The 17,373-nt window shown below is 39.0% G+C and overlaps 1 protein-coding gene across 1 annotated transcript in view; it reads left to right on the top strand.

The window, feature by feature from the left end:
* Window positions 1–17,373, top strand: part of LOC144520077 (protein kinase C-binding protein NELL1-like) — a 300,316-nt gene that overhangs the window by 261,190 nt on the left and 21,753 nt on the right. The window contains exon 16 of the mRNA XM_078253714.1: window positions 13,625–13,765. Within this exon, the coding sequence (XP_078109840.1) occupies window positions 13,625–13,765 (141 nt within the window). The remainder of the gene's footprint in view (window positions 1–13,624; window positions 13,766–17,373) is intronic.

Below are 17,373 nucleotides of genomic sequence, written 5' to 3'. Positions count from 1 at the left end.
AGAAGGTATCAATAAATTGCTGGGGGAGGGTTATGCCTTTTTTCCAAATCGTTTTGGAAGGTCATAGAAATTTATTTACTGGCGAGGGAGGGTCATGTCTGTTTTGGCTAAAGGTCCCAAAACTCCTCCGGTGGCCCCTTAAATAAATAACGAACAGTCCCTAAAGAGTCTTTATGAAAGGAGCCTAGGAGGTGTGTGTGTAAGAAGTTGTTGCTATGGTGATTTCCACAGTGAAGTAGTAGAGGTGGGAAGGGGAGACAGTATCTTCCATGGGTCAAACATGTCCATTTAATGATAATTATACCGCTTAAGTTTGTTGTGTAAATCAAAACGGTGGGTCCAAACGGCAAAAATATTATCATCACAAGAAAGATAAAGGTCTGGCGAACGCATTGTGTCAAATATATGCGACACAGACCAGGTAACAAACAGGGAACCGCCTGCGTACTTACAGATATTTAATTTCATTGTTTCTATCGGCAGTTGGTATGAACAGAGCCAAAAGTTTAGGTCCGGTGGATACCATAGTTACATGTCCGGCACAAGATTTCCCACATTTTGACCAACAATGATGTATGAAGAGTGAAAACTGTAGGGGAGAGAGCAATTTGTTTGGAAAACTTTCGGAGAATCATAATGCAGCTCCACCCTCTGTCCCCCCTTCTGGTCGTCAACATTCCAGCCCCATACACGCACATGTGTGTTAAAGTACTACACTACCCACAATCCTAAGCGTAACAGCAACGTCTCTGATTGGTGGAGATCACGGTTGCCAAGCAAATGTCTAGGGAACCAGCAAAATAATTTATTTATTTTTTCACTGTTTCTATCAGCAGTTGGTATGAACAAAGCAAAAAGTTTACGTCCAATGGATTCCATAGTTACACGTCTGCGACCGGCACAAACTTTCCTACATTTTGACCAACAATGATGTATGAAGAGTGAAAACTGTAGGGGAGAGAGCAATTTGTTTGGAGAAATTCAGAGAATTGTACCACAGCTCCCCCACTCTGTCCTCCACTCTAACGATGAAGATTCCAGCCCCATACACACACATTGGAAAATCTGAAACGGTCTGAAAAGAGGACGATACGTAAACTGTGATTTCGTAGAAACCTTGCTTGATTTCCGAATGCCCATTCAGCCCAATAAAGGACAATGTCTTGTCTTCGGTTTAAACTTTACATTTTTTTTCTACATTAAAGTATGGCGATACAGCATGGCCCCAAAGAGGGGTTGTTTTGCGCGATGTTTAGTTTCGTGCCATTTTTTGCCAATTTCGTGAAAACCGCGCGGCAAATCTCTTTGAAAACACATAGCACACCATTCCCGAGCATTACACACATTTTGATGTATTTTGTGTGCGCGTGTTGGCAACACTAAGTGACTAGTAGCGGGACAAAAATGTGGCGGAAGATGAAGAATAATAAGTATGGGCAATAATAGTCATTGTGCCGATTGCACACGGAATGAAAATGAAACTGTTACTTCATTACTGTCACTGTTGCTTTCTTACTTACCAGATATCACACAAAAATCTTGAGTTTTTTCATCAAATCATGAGAAGACATGCCGTCTTTGTAAACACAGCTTGGCAGTGCTTAACAACAGCATTAGTCCCGTCCCTGGTGCTGATTGGCTAATCATCAGTCCCCCCAGTGCAGGTTAATAACTTGAGGCTGTGCATTTCCATACCTTAAATTCTTGGAAATACAAAAAAAACTGTTATAGGCAGTCCTTCCAGAAAAATGCAGAGTTTTGTTGTGATTGTTGCGGGCAAAAATCCCTGATTATGCGGCACGTTTTCTTAAAAAATGCGATGGAATATGCGGGATATTTATGGAATTTTATGCGATGAAATTGCGGGAACTTGCAAAAATTGCGGTTTCATCATGGCTTCATCGCAGGGTTTGCAGCTTTTAGATGATGTTCACGTTGCGTAATAACGTCACTTCATAAAGTTCCCATGGCAACAGGGTAAAGTGGCTGCTCTTGTGTGAAGTAAACGCAACATTTTTCAACTTTCTGCTAAGATATATGTGACTTTTTTGCAACGAAAATGCGGGTATTATGAATCATGCAAGCCCCGCATATTTTGCGCGGAAATCGGCAATTTATGCGGCAATTTATGCGGCAATTTATGCGGCGAAAGTGTGGCGTATTTGAAAAAATGCGGCCCCCGCATAAATATGCGGACTTTGGCTGATTATGCATTGAATTATGCGATCGCATAATCGCGTTTTTCTGGAGGGACTGTATAGGTATTGTCACTCTGTAGTCAAATTGTATGTGTCTTCTTTTCTTTTACAACACGTATTACTTTGTTTTGGAGAAAATACTAAAACTAATTTAGATAAACTCTCGAGTCTGAGCATTTGAACTGCTGAGAGGTAATCAGTGGCAATCAGCGTGCAAGACATTGTATGAAAGCAATCAGGACTAATTAACCTCCCAATAGACAGCATCAAATATCTATGAATGAATTAATGTGGCAAGCTAATTCCTCAGTGCTCTTCTCTGAAAATGACATTCTACATCCAAACGTTTCGCTGCTGCAACTTGGCAAAGACTTTAGATCTGTGCCTGTATATTGAATTTTGATTACTGACAAAATGTAGGACTGGTTTGAAAAATAACTACATTGCATCTGCAGAATACTTCTCTTTGAACCATGCTAGAGAGGGGAGAGGGAGGGAAAAGATTATGCAAAGAAGAAAATTAAGTGTAGAAGCGAGAAGCAGAAGAGGTGCAGAATGCAGCTCTCCTCCTTCATAGGAAGCAAAATATGGACTCATTCCGCTAATGAGGCTCCTCCCTGTGGCCCTCTGGCTGCTGCCTGAGGCTGCCACAGATGTGATGCGGTGCAAAATCACTCTGTCTCTCTCTGTCAAAATGTGTCTATCTTTGGGTGTACTTGGGAGTTCAAGTACCTTGGGGTCATGTTCACAAGTGAGGGGACAATGGAGCGGGAGATTGGCCGAAGAATCTGGGCAGCACGGGCGGTATTACATTCATATGCACAGTTGTGATGAAAAGAGAGCTGAGCCAGAAGGCAAAGCTGTCGACCGGTCAATTTTCATTCCTACCGTCACCTATGTCATGAAGGCTGGGTCATGACTGATATAACGGTGGCTGGCATCTCCCTTAGATATAGGGTGAGAAGCTCAGTCATCCGTGAGGAACTCAGAGTAGAGCTGCTGCTCCTTTGTGTCAAAAGGAGCCACTTGAGGTGGTTTGGTCATCTGGTAAGGATGCCCCCTGGGCGCCTCCCTAGGGAGGTGTTCCAGGCACGTCCAGCTGGGAGGAGGCCTCGGGGAAGACCCAGGACTAGGTGGAGAGATTTTATCTCCACCCTGGCCTGGGAACGTGGAGATGCTGCCCCCACGACCTGACCCCCCGGATAAGCGGATGACGATGGATAGATGGATAGATTTCAGAGCATGGGATTGGCAGAGGTCTGTGCTGTCCCAGTGCCCTTCTAGTTGTATGTGTTTTTATTACCCAATTAGATCTGAAATGATTTAATGAGTTCAATTTAAAAATGAACTTTATCTTCCATTAGAAGTTGCTTGCGTTGTTTGCAGCTTTTCAATGATGTTCACGTCGCATAATTACGTCACTTCATAACGACACTTCATAACGTCACTTCATAACGTTCCCATGGCAACAGGGGAAATGGCTGCTCTTGTGTGAAGTAAACGCAACATTTTTCAACTTTCTGCTAAGATATATGTGACTTTTTTGCACCGAAAATGCGGGGATTATGAAATCATGCAAGCCCCGCATATTTTGCGCGGAAATTGGCAATTTATGCGGCGAAAGTGCGGCGTATTTGAAAAAATGCGGCCCCCGCATAAATATGCGGACTTTGGCTGATTATGCATTGAATTATGCGATCGCATAATCACGTTTTTCTGGATGGACTGTTAGTATAGTACAATAATAATAATATGCTGTTAAGTATGTTATAATAATAATAATAAGTATTACGTAAAATACTTATACATCCTTAAAGTGCTGTAAGAGTTGGTGGAGTTTCAGTTGAAGACTTGCTGCAGGGAACATGTACAAGCTGTACAGAAGGTTGTTGTTTTAACTCGGTGCACGCATGTTCTCTGTGTCTGTTTTTTACTTTCAACCTGTCTCTTCATCTGTCAAACTCTCTTACTGTCTCACTGTACGTCTCTCATGTACATCTGTCGGTCTCCACTTCCATCTCCCTCTGCCTCTCTGCTGCTCTTCCCTCCTCTGTAATAAAGCAGATGACTGCTCCACCGACTTCTCTCCTCTGTGGTGTATACTGTAGCTCAGTGGGAGGTTACGAGCATCTAAATATAATGCTAATGGGAACAGAGTTGATCTTTACGCTGATCGTTTTATCTTATCCCACGTTGACCTGCTTTTCGCCACAGGTCCACTGTTGGGTCCTTAGTTTAATATAAACTGAGCAGCGGACGTCATGATGAACTCCTAGTTCACACATTGTGAAGAACATACTACTTATTTGACAAATAAGCCAGTGTAATGTACACACTGTACTGTAGAATATGTGGTTGGGTTAGAGATAACCCATTTTGTAAAATACAAGGTGCCACAAGTTTGCATCAGTGTGACTGTTGAGGATATGTCAGGATATGGACAGCAGCAGCAGCAGTGAGTGTATATATGGTATAATGTGCTTTGGAGTTTTGAGGTCCTGCCAAACTGCAGGAAGCACCAGCTCTTCAAAATATTGTAAAACGGACAAAGAAGATGTTAACTGTGTGGCCAACTCTTTTCCAATGAAAGTAGCTAGCACCAGCTCCAAAAGTCGCTAAAAGAAGCTAGATGACGTCATACGCTCATTTGCATATTTGTGACGTCATTATGCATATATATATATATATATATATATATATATATATATATATATATAGCTGCACTTTTCATATGTTTCATATGTTTTGCTTATTTGAAGCTAATGTTTTTGCACTTACTACTTGTTGTCTGGAGTTTAATTGTTTAGTTTAGTTTAATGTCTGGAGCACTTAATTGGAAGTCGCTTTGGATTAAAGCGTCAGCTAAATGACGTGTAATGGAATGTACTGAGACATTTGTAAAAACGAATTGTTTTCTAAGAAGAATGCACGTCACATGTCAGTCGGTCAGTCTGGCATTTGTTTCATTTGTAAAGAATTACATAACATATATTTTCTGCATTTTCTGCTTTCCCTCCGTTTTGCTGAAGACTGACTTAATGTAGTCAGCGGTACTGTATAAACAGAAAATATTTAGATGAATCATTGGTAAAAATAAATAAATTGAATCTATATCCCTGGTGCTAACATAAAGTTAATAGGAGGCTTAAGCTGTCTTAGTTAGACTTCTAAACTTACATTCATTTTAGAATTACATTCTTGCTTTATGTTTCTTGGACCGTTATCTGCTTGCTGAGCTGCAGTAGGTAGATAGTAATACAAACAGGGAACATTCTACTGAAGAAACTGTCATTTTTTAAGATACCAACTTGGTTTGGTCAATTCAAAAAAGCATCAGCTAAACTTTAGAAGGGATTTTTGCACAGAACAAGGACTGCAGATTTTAACACTTATCTTTTCTATTCGAATCAAACTAGAAGTCGATCACTTCAGAGCCAGGAGGAGTGATTACAGCAATCAAAAGCTCATGGAAAGTACATATGGGCTGTGAGAGCTATATTCAGGCTAAGTTCCAGTCTCCAATTCCTAGCTCAGTTCACTGATGAAACCCATTGTGTTGAAAAAAAATATGTCACCCAGTGCAACACTATGGCTCCTAATCTTAAATATTTTTTGGATGTCAATGGATGTGAATGGGGTGTTGTGCCTTGGCTACACGTACAAAACTTTAGCAACATACCATTGGTTTTGGTATTTTCATGGGGTTATTATTTGAAATACCAATATGCACAGATTTGATGATTTGCAGGTCAAAAGATGTAAAAACGGGGCTAGATATGTTTGAAACATGCAAGTTTTTTTTTAGACGTCCAGGTTAGACGTCCAGGTTACATAGTTACACAGTAATTAAAGGTGCTGTAGGTAGGATTGCGAAGATCCAGGACTTAGCCTTAAAATTTGAACATCAACAACTTCTCAGTCCCTCCCCTCTTTCTGCTAAAGCCCAAAATGGTCTCCTAAGTCCCTCCCCCCAAAAGGGAGAATGAATGTGTGTGCATGAGCAGTGACACGCAGTTAGACACTGCGTGTCACAGTTAAACTCCTACAGACACCTAATTTCCTTGCTGCTCTTAGATACTGTATCATGTCAATGACAAGTTGTTGTTGTAGCAAGCAGACATTTTATCAGAAGTAAATTTAAATTAGTAAAGATATCAGTCTAGCGCTGCATGCATTCGTTCATGTTCGGCTGTGGTCAGTTTAACTGCTCCTTCAATCATGCAGGTTGTTAGTTTTATGAACGTTCACTGGCCACAGACTATCAGGTAGCAACAAACACAAACATCGGTTGTTGTTTCTGTCTAAGGACACATTACTGTGAATGCCCCTTGCGACATTTTCCGCGATGTTGTTTCAGTAGGTTAGTACAGCAGAGATAGGGGTAATCATGTAAAGCTCAGCAGGCCAGAGGATTTCACCGAGAGCTTGGGAATTATTTTAACTATGTGTGGATTAATTCCCATTTTCAGTGAACTAAAACTCACAGCTCTTCACAGTCCGGGCTGTCATAAAGTCTTCATGTATCCCCGTTGGGAAAATCTACAGACGGGGGCATAAGTGAGGCCCTGCAGAAAGTACTAAGTGCTCTCGTTTGCATTGTAATGGAAGGAAACAGAGGGAAATGTGATATGCTGTCTGGCTGCTTTTCTTCCTGTGGCTGTAACAAAGATTGATGGAGTGTATGTGCGTGTGTGTACTCAAGCATATTGTACTTTATACCACAGGAAGGTCACCTGTCCACTTTACTGCCACAGACAAAGAGAATGTATGGCTGTTTACACACACACACACACACACACACACACACACACACACACACACACACACACACACACACAAGCTAACAAATAGCTTTATAAGACTATTGAGCAACAGGAATTATTGACTGTGTGAATGAAATGAGCTTTTATTACATCTAAATAAAAAGCTCTTACTAGGCCTGTGACGAATGGGGTTTTAAATAACATGTGCTCTCCATAAAAAGAGATTCAGAGTCCTGGTGGAATTGTGCTTACAATTGGTTCAGTGGATTATCACAGGTCTCAGATCAGACGGATAATCTTTTCAGTTCAGGTTTGCAGTTTCACCTCCTCATTCCTGGTGGCTCCATCATTACATGTATGTGTTGTGCTGACAAAACTACAGATCTGTATTTTAATTTCTAGACATGATCCAAAAGTCAGGCTGGATTTTGGCAACATAGGTATAATGTTTCAATTTGATGTAATGCATATAATAATGCCCTTTTAGGCCTATACTAGTCTCGCATTGCCAGACTTGCCTCCACAGCGCTCCGGAGGAGGGTCTGGCTAGTCCATGCAGCATTCCGGGATGGGAGAAAAACATGCTCTGGTTTATTGGCATTTCTTTAAACCAATCACAATCGTCTTGGGCGGTGCTAAGTGCCGCACGGAGCAACGGTGCTGCTGCAAAATAGTTGTTTTGAAGCTGATTCTGATCCGGTAACAAGTCAAGACCATTCCACTGTTTGGCACTAAAAAAACGTCTTGTTTGTCTTGTCTGTGGGTTAGGTTAATTCTTCTCCTGCATTGTCCAAAGACACTGGTCACCCAGATTTAAACACCAAACTCTGAAGCTGAAAGTAGGCAGTTTAATTGCATAGTCGTCGTTTTAAATTCAGTGCTGTAGAGACAGAGCCAAAACAATATGACACATGTCACTGTCTTCCGTTAAGAGGGCGAGGCAGAGAAAGAAATGTTGAAAATCCTAATTTTTACAGACAAGAAAGGGAGCATTTTTCCCAGGAGATGAAAGCAGGATTGCAGCACCTCATGTACCTCATAATTAAAGTGGTAGCGTTTTTTGTAGTAGCAGTGAAAAACATCTTAGAATGAGTCACTTTTCATAAATTATGGACAGATATGTTGGAGAGCAGGGCCGAATTATTGTTATTAGGAAGGCTGGCTGCACTGCTGCCAGTTGTTTCTGCCCTTTTAGATGTTCCAACTATGCATTATTGCTTTTCTTACAAAGCTCCCTCCACAAGAAACATAATACGTAGAAAGTATGTATGTCAGCAAATAAAAAATAAGGGATAAATAAATGAACAGTTTTTGTTTCATTTTGATTAAATCACTGTGCCATAATATCAATTTGCACGTAGCGTTGAGCATTATTTTTAACTGTGACATAGAGCAAGTTTGAGTAGCGACAGTGAGATTTGCAGTAGAGTCAGACTGCACGCTGTATAAAGTGATGTGTGGTCTGCCCATGTTGGCAATTAGAGCTGCCAACAGCTGTTGTCGCAACACTGGCCAATGGCTGCTGTGAACGGTTGCGGGGTTAAATAAAGACAGTGTTTGCACACAACCCCGACAACTTTTCCATAATCAGAATCAGAATCAGAATCAGAAGGGTTTTATTGCCAAGTACGTTTTTTAACACATACAAGGAATTTGTTTTGGTGTTGTTGGTGCACGTCACACATTCTTTAGATGGAATATTAAACAATATAAGTATAGGTATAAACAATATAAGTATAAGTATATGTACACAGTATGTATTAAATTTAAAAATAAAGAATAAATAAAGATATAAAAAAAATAAAGAGCAAAGAGCATTACAGCAGAGAGAGAACAGTGGCATGAAGGTGGAGCGTCAGGGTGATTTCCGGGCCTCATGTTAGACATGTTAGACAAATATAACATGAGAAAGATAACAAAGATTGCAAGTGTGTTATTTTCTGTTCATTGTAATTCTTATTTCAAGATGCTGTACATGTTTGTCTTCACTGCCGACTAATCTGAACCCCTATGTATATTCATTTGAAGGTTAAAGAGAGACTGTAAAGTCAAACAGCGACAATGTGAATTCAATACAATATTTGATCTGATCACAACCAAGCTACACTTTTTTCAACCATTGGTGTATCTTGCTTATCAGTCTTTCCCCTTTGTCGGGCTGGGCAATATATCAATATTATATCAATATCGTGATATGAGACTGGATATCATCTTAGATTTTGGATATCGTAATATTGTGAAATGACACAAGTGTTATCTGTCCCTGGTTTTAAAGATGTAGCCTTTATCTTTATCTGTGATATGTGATGGGTGGAAGTGTTCCTAAACATATCGTAATTTGTATTTGTGCAGCTACAGTAAAAGTGATTTCATTTTTTGAACTTATCAGACGGTTCTAGCTTTTCTATTATTTGCCTTTGCCCACTTACTTATTATATACACATTAATGATGATAATTTATCAAAATTCTCATTGTGTAAATATTTTTTGTAAGCACCAATTGTCAACCCTACAATATCACCGCAATATCGATATTGAGGTATTTGGTCAAAAACATCATGATATTTGATTTTTTCCATATCGCCCAGCTCTACCTCTTTGTTTTTCCAAGGGCTAAGGAATACATCTAATTCAAATGCCATTATTTAATATTATTGTCATATTATAGTTATATTATTGTCTTTTTTTGTACCTCAATAATTAAGTTGTTTTAATGGACATTAGTTGTAAAATAAATTAAGAAAACAAATAACCTTACTGACAAACAGCTACAGTGCAAAACTGGACAGATATTCATTGCTGTCAAACTGGCAGCTGGACCTCCGGTGTGTGCTCTCTTCTCACTTCTGAAATTCCGCCGGATGCATGTATTTTCTGTTTCCTTGGAATTTAAAATTTGCTGGATTTCTGAGAACTATGGTTAACTGCTCCTCAGATCTCTGCAGGGTAAATCCAGACAGCTAGCTTGACCATCTGTCCAATCTGAGTTTTCGCTCGCACGACTATTTTGCAGCGGCTCTGTGTGGAGTTTAGCACCGCCCATGGCTATTCTGATTGGTTTAAAGAAATGCCATTAAAGCAGAGCACATTTTCCTCCCAGACCCTTCTCCGGCTTTGGAGGAGGGTCTGACAAAGTGAGACTAAGGAGCCAACAGCAAGGCGAGGCGAGGCAGCTTTATTTGTATTGCACATTTTCGCAACAAGGCAACTCAAAGTGCTTTACATAAAACATTAAAGAGCAGTTAAAAACAAATAATAAAAAAAACATTAATTAAAGAGAATAGATAAATAAAGAGAATAAAATACAAGAATAAAAGTTACAGTGCAGTGTAAGAAATGAACCATTCCTTAGAAAAAAAAAAAAGCATCCATTTGTGAAGTCTCACTCTTCAAGTAGTGTTTGTGCCTTGGTGTAAGGTGTACATTATGTAATTAAATCTGGAGCACACACTTGTTGGAAGTATAAAAATGTATCCCGTTAAATTGAATCAGTGTCAGTATTTGAAACTTAATGATGCATTGTATCACCACTGAAGGACTATAATCGCTTCTGGATTAAATCATGCAGTGTAACCAGCCCAAGCAGGTGCACTTATGCCCTCTCATGCACATGCACAGCACTGCTCTTTTGTTAAAGGGTTAGCTGCTCTCAGCCACCAGTCACCTCTAATCTTGGTATGTTTCAGAGAGGGAATCTATGGGTGTAGCTCTGACCAGAACCCTGACCTGAGAGGCAGGCAGAGGGCAGCCCTCCCAGCAGCTGTCACGTCTTATTACCAGCTCAGCAGGCTAACGGCACAACCACCACAGTCCCTTTTTTATCTAGAGATAAGTGTGTGTGTGTGTGTGTGTGTGTGTGTGTGTGTGTGTGTGTGTGTGTGTGTGTACAGTATGTGTGTGATCTTTAAAACAGGGCTAAAGGTATCAACTGTGACTTTCACAGCAGGGCTGGAGCAACAGGAAAATGTTACAAGCACGAGATCAGGCCAGTTTTTTTTATGGATTGTAAAAACTGTAGCTATAAATTGATGCCATATGTGTTTGCACAAATCCAGTGTGTGGTGGGGACAACTGCGGTGGTGGGGCTGCTTTTGTGATTTGATTGTATCTGGATCAAAATGAAACAAGTGACACAACTCTCAGTGTAGTACATTGCAACAACAAGGCCATTCAAAGTGCTATATATTTGACATAAAAAGGCAATTCTCCAATATGTCGCTTTCATCCAGGTACTATCTAAAGTTGTTTCTGGTTTCTTAATATACAGTGTAGTCCATGTAAATCAGTGAAAACTAGGTATACAAAACAACATTAGAATCATCTTCTTCAAAAGAAATGTTTTTTTGAAATACAATACAAACCTAACCCCTCAGTAGATGGAATGATTTAAAGAAAAGTATAAATTACCATACATGCTTACAAGAAAAACAACATTATAACCAACTTTTTAAACCATTTTTTCTTAAATATTCTGTCTTATCTTAACCCATCCATTGGTATAACATGTTGTATCTCAGTTTTTTATTACAAATTAACAAATATAATGACCTCTCCAGCACATTAAGTATTCAGTATACTCACATCTTTTCTATCTCTTTAGCCGTTAACTCATCTCTAAGTAAATATACAGTCACCTCAACATACTGTATCCCTCCTTTAACTAAAAATCCATATTATTCTCAAAGAAATTGTTTTGATGGACTCACACTGGTCTGCGCCTCATTGTGTGTGTGTTCTCAGTGGAAACTATACAATGATTGAAAAGTTTGGAATTGTACAGATAAGCTATACAATTTTGGAGAACACGTATGCATTAAAACTTTCTCTGACAGAAAAACTTTGATTCAAGGAATATGCTGACATTTTGGGAAATATGAGTGTTTGCTTTCTTTGAGTTTGATTAGAAGATCAACATCACTTCCATCTGTTTACATTTATCTGCTTCACGCATCTCGGGCTGATCAGATAGCTGTCTGGTATTGTAAATTGCAAATGCAAACAAGAAATGCTACAGACTCGTATTCAATTGAGAGACACAATCTACCCTCATGTTTAAAAGATGCATCTGTCTCTACATTTACTTTAAATGGATCTACACTACATATGTAAATACTGCATGATTAGTATAGAGATTTGTCCTGTTTAGCATAGCTTAATGCAAAGACTGTAAGCAAGAGAAACTACTGGCATTCAAGAGTCAAGATTTTTTTTTTGCCATTTGTGCATACAGCAAACAGTCCAGGCACATAGGAATTCTTTTGCAGGCTCTTTGAGTCAAGTAAAGAGTAAAAAGAGTACAAATTATACAATGGCAAATAAATTAAAATAAAATAAGACGATAAAACTTAGATACTATACAAAAGAGGGCAAACATCATGATAAATTATGATTACTGTAACTGGAGGATACAACTATGGGGGATATTGCATTTGTAAGGAGCATAAATATTGCAAATATTGCACAGTAGTATTTTACAGCAGAGTGAAGTAGTGAGAATTATTGCACATTTAATCACAGTGAATTTTTCCGTGTTTTATTATGTTTTTGCCATCAGTCTGACTGTGGCAGTTACTGTATCGAACCATGTTTTATGTATAGTGAGACTGTTTGCTCTGCTGTGACATGCCACATTAAGCACATTTCTTGTTTAAAGAGAATATTAATATTAGTGTCATCTTTAGTTTCTTATGCCTTCCACTTGGATGTTTTGAGATTAATTTACTTCTAACAATATACAAACATCAGAACAGGATGCATTTTAAACTGTTTGAATTTCATTCATGATTGTGATTATAAAGCCATTAACCAGATTCTGTAAGAAATATGCAGCTTTTGAAGCTGTGAAGTTACAGAACCTAAATCTGAAAGCAAGATGTCACTTCACTTGTGTTATTGTTTGTACTGCTTTGACAGACTACATGGATAATCTATAAGCAAACTCTACTACCCTCTCTCTCTCTTATACAAACCCTCCTAGAATCCATTACATAATATGACCCATGCCTGCTGCTCAAGCTACAAACTATACAGCACTTTTCTTATTGATTTGCTTGAAAATGTAGAGTTTCCCCCCTTCAGCAACCATATGAGATATACATAGACATGACACTTATAACAAGCAGTCCCTTGCTACCTGTTCCTGTTTGCTATGGTTCGCATTTAGGTAATTGAAGGTGTGACTGAAGGTCACGCTTTAACCATCAGGGTATGTGCACAGGTCGGGTCTTTGCAGCCAGAAGCGAGAGAGCTGCAGATGAGGAGCAGAGCTCACACCATACATAATGGATGAGCCGTGTGTATGCACGCTGCACACCAGAAACAAAGCAAGCTGGGTGGAGAAGCAGAATGAGGGAGGAGAAAAAATAGAGACGTGCACGGAGGAAACACCTCTGCTGCCAAATGGTTATCCATTAAAAGATCCCTGCTGTGGCAGACAGGCTGCAGAGATGTTAGTTGTCTAATGTGGGCAAGCAGCTTACCCAGCTCTGCTGCTGTGGCGGCGGATTGCTGATTGGATCAACCTCCACTGTTGTAACCAGCACAGATCAAAGAACGGGCAGAAAAAGACACATCTCTAAAAAAAAGAAAGTGTCAGGTTTAGGTTTGTTGCTACGATAATTTAGACTGATGCTGATGCTACTGTGTGTGTGTTTGTGTCCTCAGATATTGACGAGTGTGCAGAGGGCCTGATTGAGTGCCACAACCACTCCCGCTGTGTCAACCTGCCCGGCTGGTACCACTGTGAATGCAGAAGTGGTTTCCATGACAATGGCTCCTACCTGCTTGATGGGAGCTCCTGCATTGGTGAGCATGCATTAAAAACTAATGAAAACATCCTTGTCACTGCTTGCTTGCATCAACCTCTGCATGCCCACCGCCTGTAATGCCCACCCCTTCCTGTGTTCACTTGCTCAGGAAATCTGAATACTGTCACTGAGTGGCTTCCTTTTCAAATGTCTTTTATATCTAGTGTCCTTCAATCACTTGATTGCCATTATTTGTCTCATGTATCCTTTTTGAAATACAGCATGTAGACATCAGCTCAGTCTGTGATGTATGTGCGTTTGCTCTCTAAACCAGAAGCCACTCAGAAGCCTTACAAGTGGGCCAATCACAGGTCTTCTCACCTTCACAGCTCGGAGATCTAACTGATGAGGTTTTCACAGGGAACACACATTAGCCTTGTGCCACTAATAGATGCTTGTGTCATGTGCCATGTTCTCACCCACAAAGCGAGAGAGAGGCAGACTTAAAGACAGAAGTAGAGAAACACCAGGCTTGTGTGTTAAACCACAGTGTTGATGATGCATAGAACAAGAAGGTACAGTGAAAGTCCTAACTGTCAATTATTAGCCAGCTTACCTCTGCTCTGTTTATATAGATGTTTTTTAGGGAGATCAACCTTTCTGTTAAAGAGTAAGATTCTTTTTTTCAACATAAAAACATCTGCGAAATTGCGTTCGCTAAAGCCACCAGACTCCATGTAAATAAACAGTCATTTTAGCATCGTAAAATACACTTCATTCAAAGTTGACAAAAACAAAATAAAACTATGAAAAGCCGTTTTGGGTCGTCTGTCCACTTTTCCAACCACCACAACTCTCTGTACTTTGGTTGAAATAAACACATAGTTTTCAGATTTATATGTGAAAATATGTTGGCTCTATACACGCTAAAAGTATTATAATATATATAACAATCTGGTAGGTTTAGCACTAACAACCTCAGAGCTGTTTCTGCTTAAATAGAAGGTCTTAAAGAGGTTTTAAAAAGGCCTGTCTCTGAAGGGATCCTTTCCATAATGTTGTCAGACACTTAGAATAATAAACTAAGCCTTTCATTTGCAAAATAAAGCACCTTTAGTAGACCAAATTGATGATGCACATTTGCCCCCTAGGGTTACATTGCAGCCTGGTCTGTGGCTGCCAGTTACAGCGTTCACGCTTAATACTGGATCAATTTCAAAGATTGTTGTTCGTATCAGTCACTTACATACAAAAACAGGAAAATAGAGTCCAGGTTGAAAAAAACGATAGGTACTACTTGTTAATAATATGCAATATTCCATTGTTTCTTGGCCTTTTATTATGCCATTGCATGTTAACATTATGTAAACCAAACAGGATTTTCCACTGCTTCATTTTTTCTTGCTGTTTCATTGCAGGATTTCGGTGATTTATATTCAGCGATGGAAGAAGTACTCAGATATTTTACTTAAGTAAATGTAACAATACCACAGTGCTGAAATGCTCTAAATACTAAAAGTCGTGCATTTCAAATGTTACTTAAGTAAAAGTACAAAAGTATGAGCATCAAAATATACTTAAAGTACCAAAAGTAAAAGTACTCATTTTGCCGAATGGCTTACTTCGGAAAATAAGGTCCAGCATGCATGGTATAATGTTTACCATGGCAACCATCTTAGTTTAGCATGTTATCGTGCTAATAATTACTAATAGCAGCAAATACAAGTACTGTTGCTTACTGAATCCTGTTACTGACATTACCTGAACATCACAATTTCCAGTGGTTCAGCATATTACAGATGACATTCTAATCTAAATATCACTCAACAAATCCAAGGCACTGCTTTTATTTTTGCCTGTGGCGCATCGTGTGAAGTTGTAATGGATGAGGCAAACAGGACTGCTTGACTGATTGAAACACGTTTGCTTTCACTTAACCTTTAAATCAAAGTGCAACATCAGCAGTTGGGTTTGATTCATTTGCTTCGAGGAGAGAGGTAATGTATGATTTCAGCACATTCCCTTAGAAAGTGGTTTCACTCAAACTTATGGAAAGTGATAGACAGACGTACCGTATATGTCAGACTTTTCTCTGCGGAAACTTTGTGTCATATTACCACACAGATTGAAAACCATCCAGAATACCGTATTGGTCCAAATATGAGATGAAAACTGTTTGTGTTATGGTGAAGATTTTGAGAAAAACTGAGTTTTTGGCTTGTAATTTCAGAGTGTGTGCTGTTGTCCCATTTGGGAGTTGTCACATGAGGCAGAGCTAAAGAAAACATCTGTGCTAGAGAAGGTTTCACAAGTAAAAACAAAAAAGACATCATAAAAGTTATTTATGGTGAACTTTGCATTCAGTCCTCTGTTTTGATAGACAATTGACCAAACAGACATGTGATACATACATCAAGATATTGCCGCATATGTACTGCAGTGTGATAGTCTAAAGTGGTTTGGTTTGGTTGTCAGACCCTCAGAGTGTGAGGCAGTCCTCTTTTCACAAGCTTTGTGTTAATCTTCGACAATTATAAAGGGACAAAACCATTAATATTAAAGGGAAAACACAGACATCTATTATTACATCGTTAGGACCCGAAAAAGAAAAAAAAACAGAATACAAATGTATTATCTGATTTCAACAACAGTAGCTTTAATATGTAAATGTAAAACAAAGTGTCAACGTTCTTTTTCTCAAGGAGGTTGAGAGGAAGTGGGTACAGCACAAATAAATGGAACGTATTGAAGTACAGCAGGAGTGGAATTGTATATTTCCCATAATGGTAATATTCAAGGAAGACTCTACCAAAAAAATGTATTAAACAAATCAACAGCTGAGAGAATGATTACCCAAGCGGACTATAGCTTCGATCCTTCACTATTACAACTGTTCAGAACCAAATTTCAAGTCTAAAAAGATTAAGTGTTTAATACTAAAAGTATAAAAAAGAAATTGTTTAAAGCCTTTATGTATAGGATTTGAAATTGTCTGACTTTGGCAACTAAAAGAAAATGCTCATGTGCTTTTCCATCCACCACTACTACTACTCATGCAAATATTAGATAGATAGATAGATAGAATATTCATCCTGAGGGAAATGTTATATTAGGAGTTGTTTTATCAAGAAAAACACTGTGGCAGGGCAGTCGGATGCCATTAATCCATTGCAGAAGAAGAGGGCAAACAAGATGATGAAAACGTGATTAAAATAGGGCATTTATGTTTGTTTCACGTATTTATTTGACGACAGTCTCCCTTATTGTTTCACACAGGTCTGATGTTTTTGTCTGCTGGCAGTTTTCCTTTCTTCAGTGATGTTTAAATGCTTCATGTTTGTCATGATTTATCTGCAAAGCCTGTTTTTATTCCACTGTCACATTTTGTTTTTTATAGAAAACCTTTTTTTTATCTATATTTAGATTTTTCACCATTTCCACTCAGAATTTTTTACGTGCAAATTGAAAATGTGCATATAACAGGTGGATGGAATGTACTTAGTGTGGCAGATAGTAATGCACACCACTTTTACATGAATGGGCTGAAGTAGCACATACACTGCACCAAGTTACACTTGGGTTATGTCATTTTTTGTACAAACAAAAACTCGTGCCATCAGAAGGATTTAAAAGATGGTATAATTATCAATAAAGCGACACAAAGCT

Source organism: Sander vitreus, chromosome 1, assembly GCF_031162955.1.
Source record: "Sander vitreus isolate 19-12246 chromosome 1, sanVit1, whole genome shotgun sequence".
Taxonomy (NCBI): domain Eukaryota; kingdom Metazoa; phylum Chordata; class Actinopteri; order Perciformes; family Percidae; genus Sander; species Sander vitreus.
This window is presented reverse-complemented; position numbering and strand designations above follow the sequence as displayed.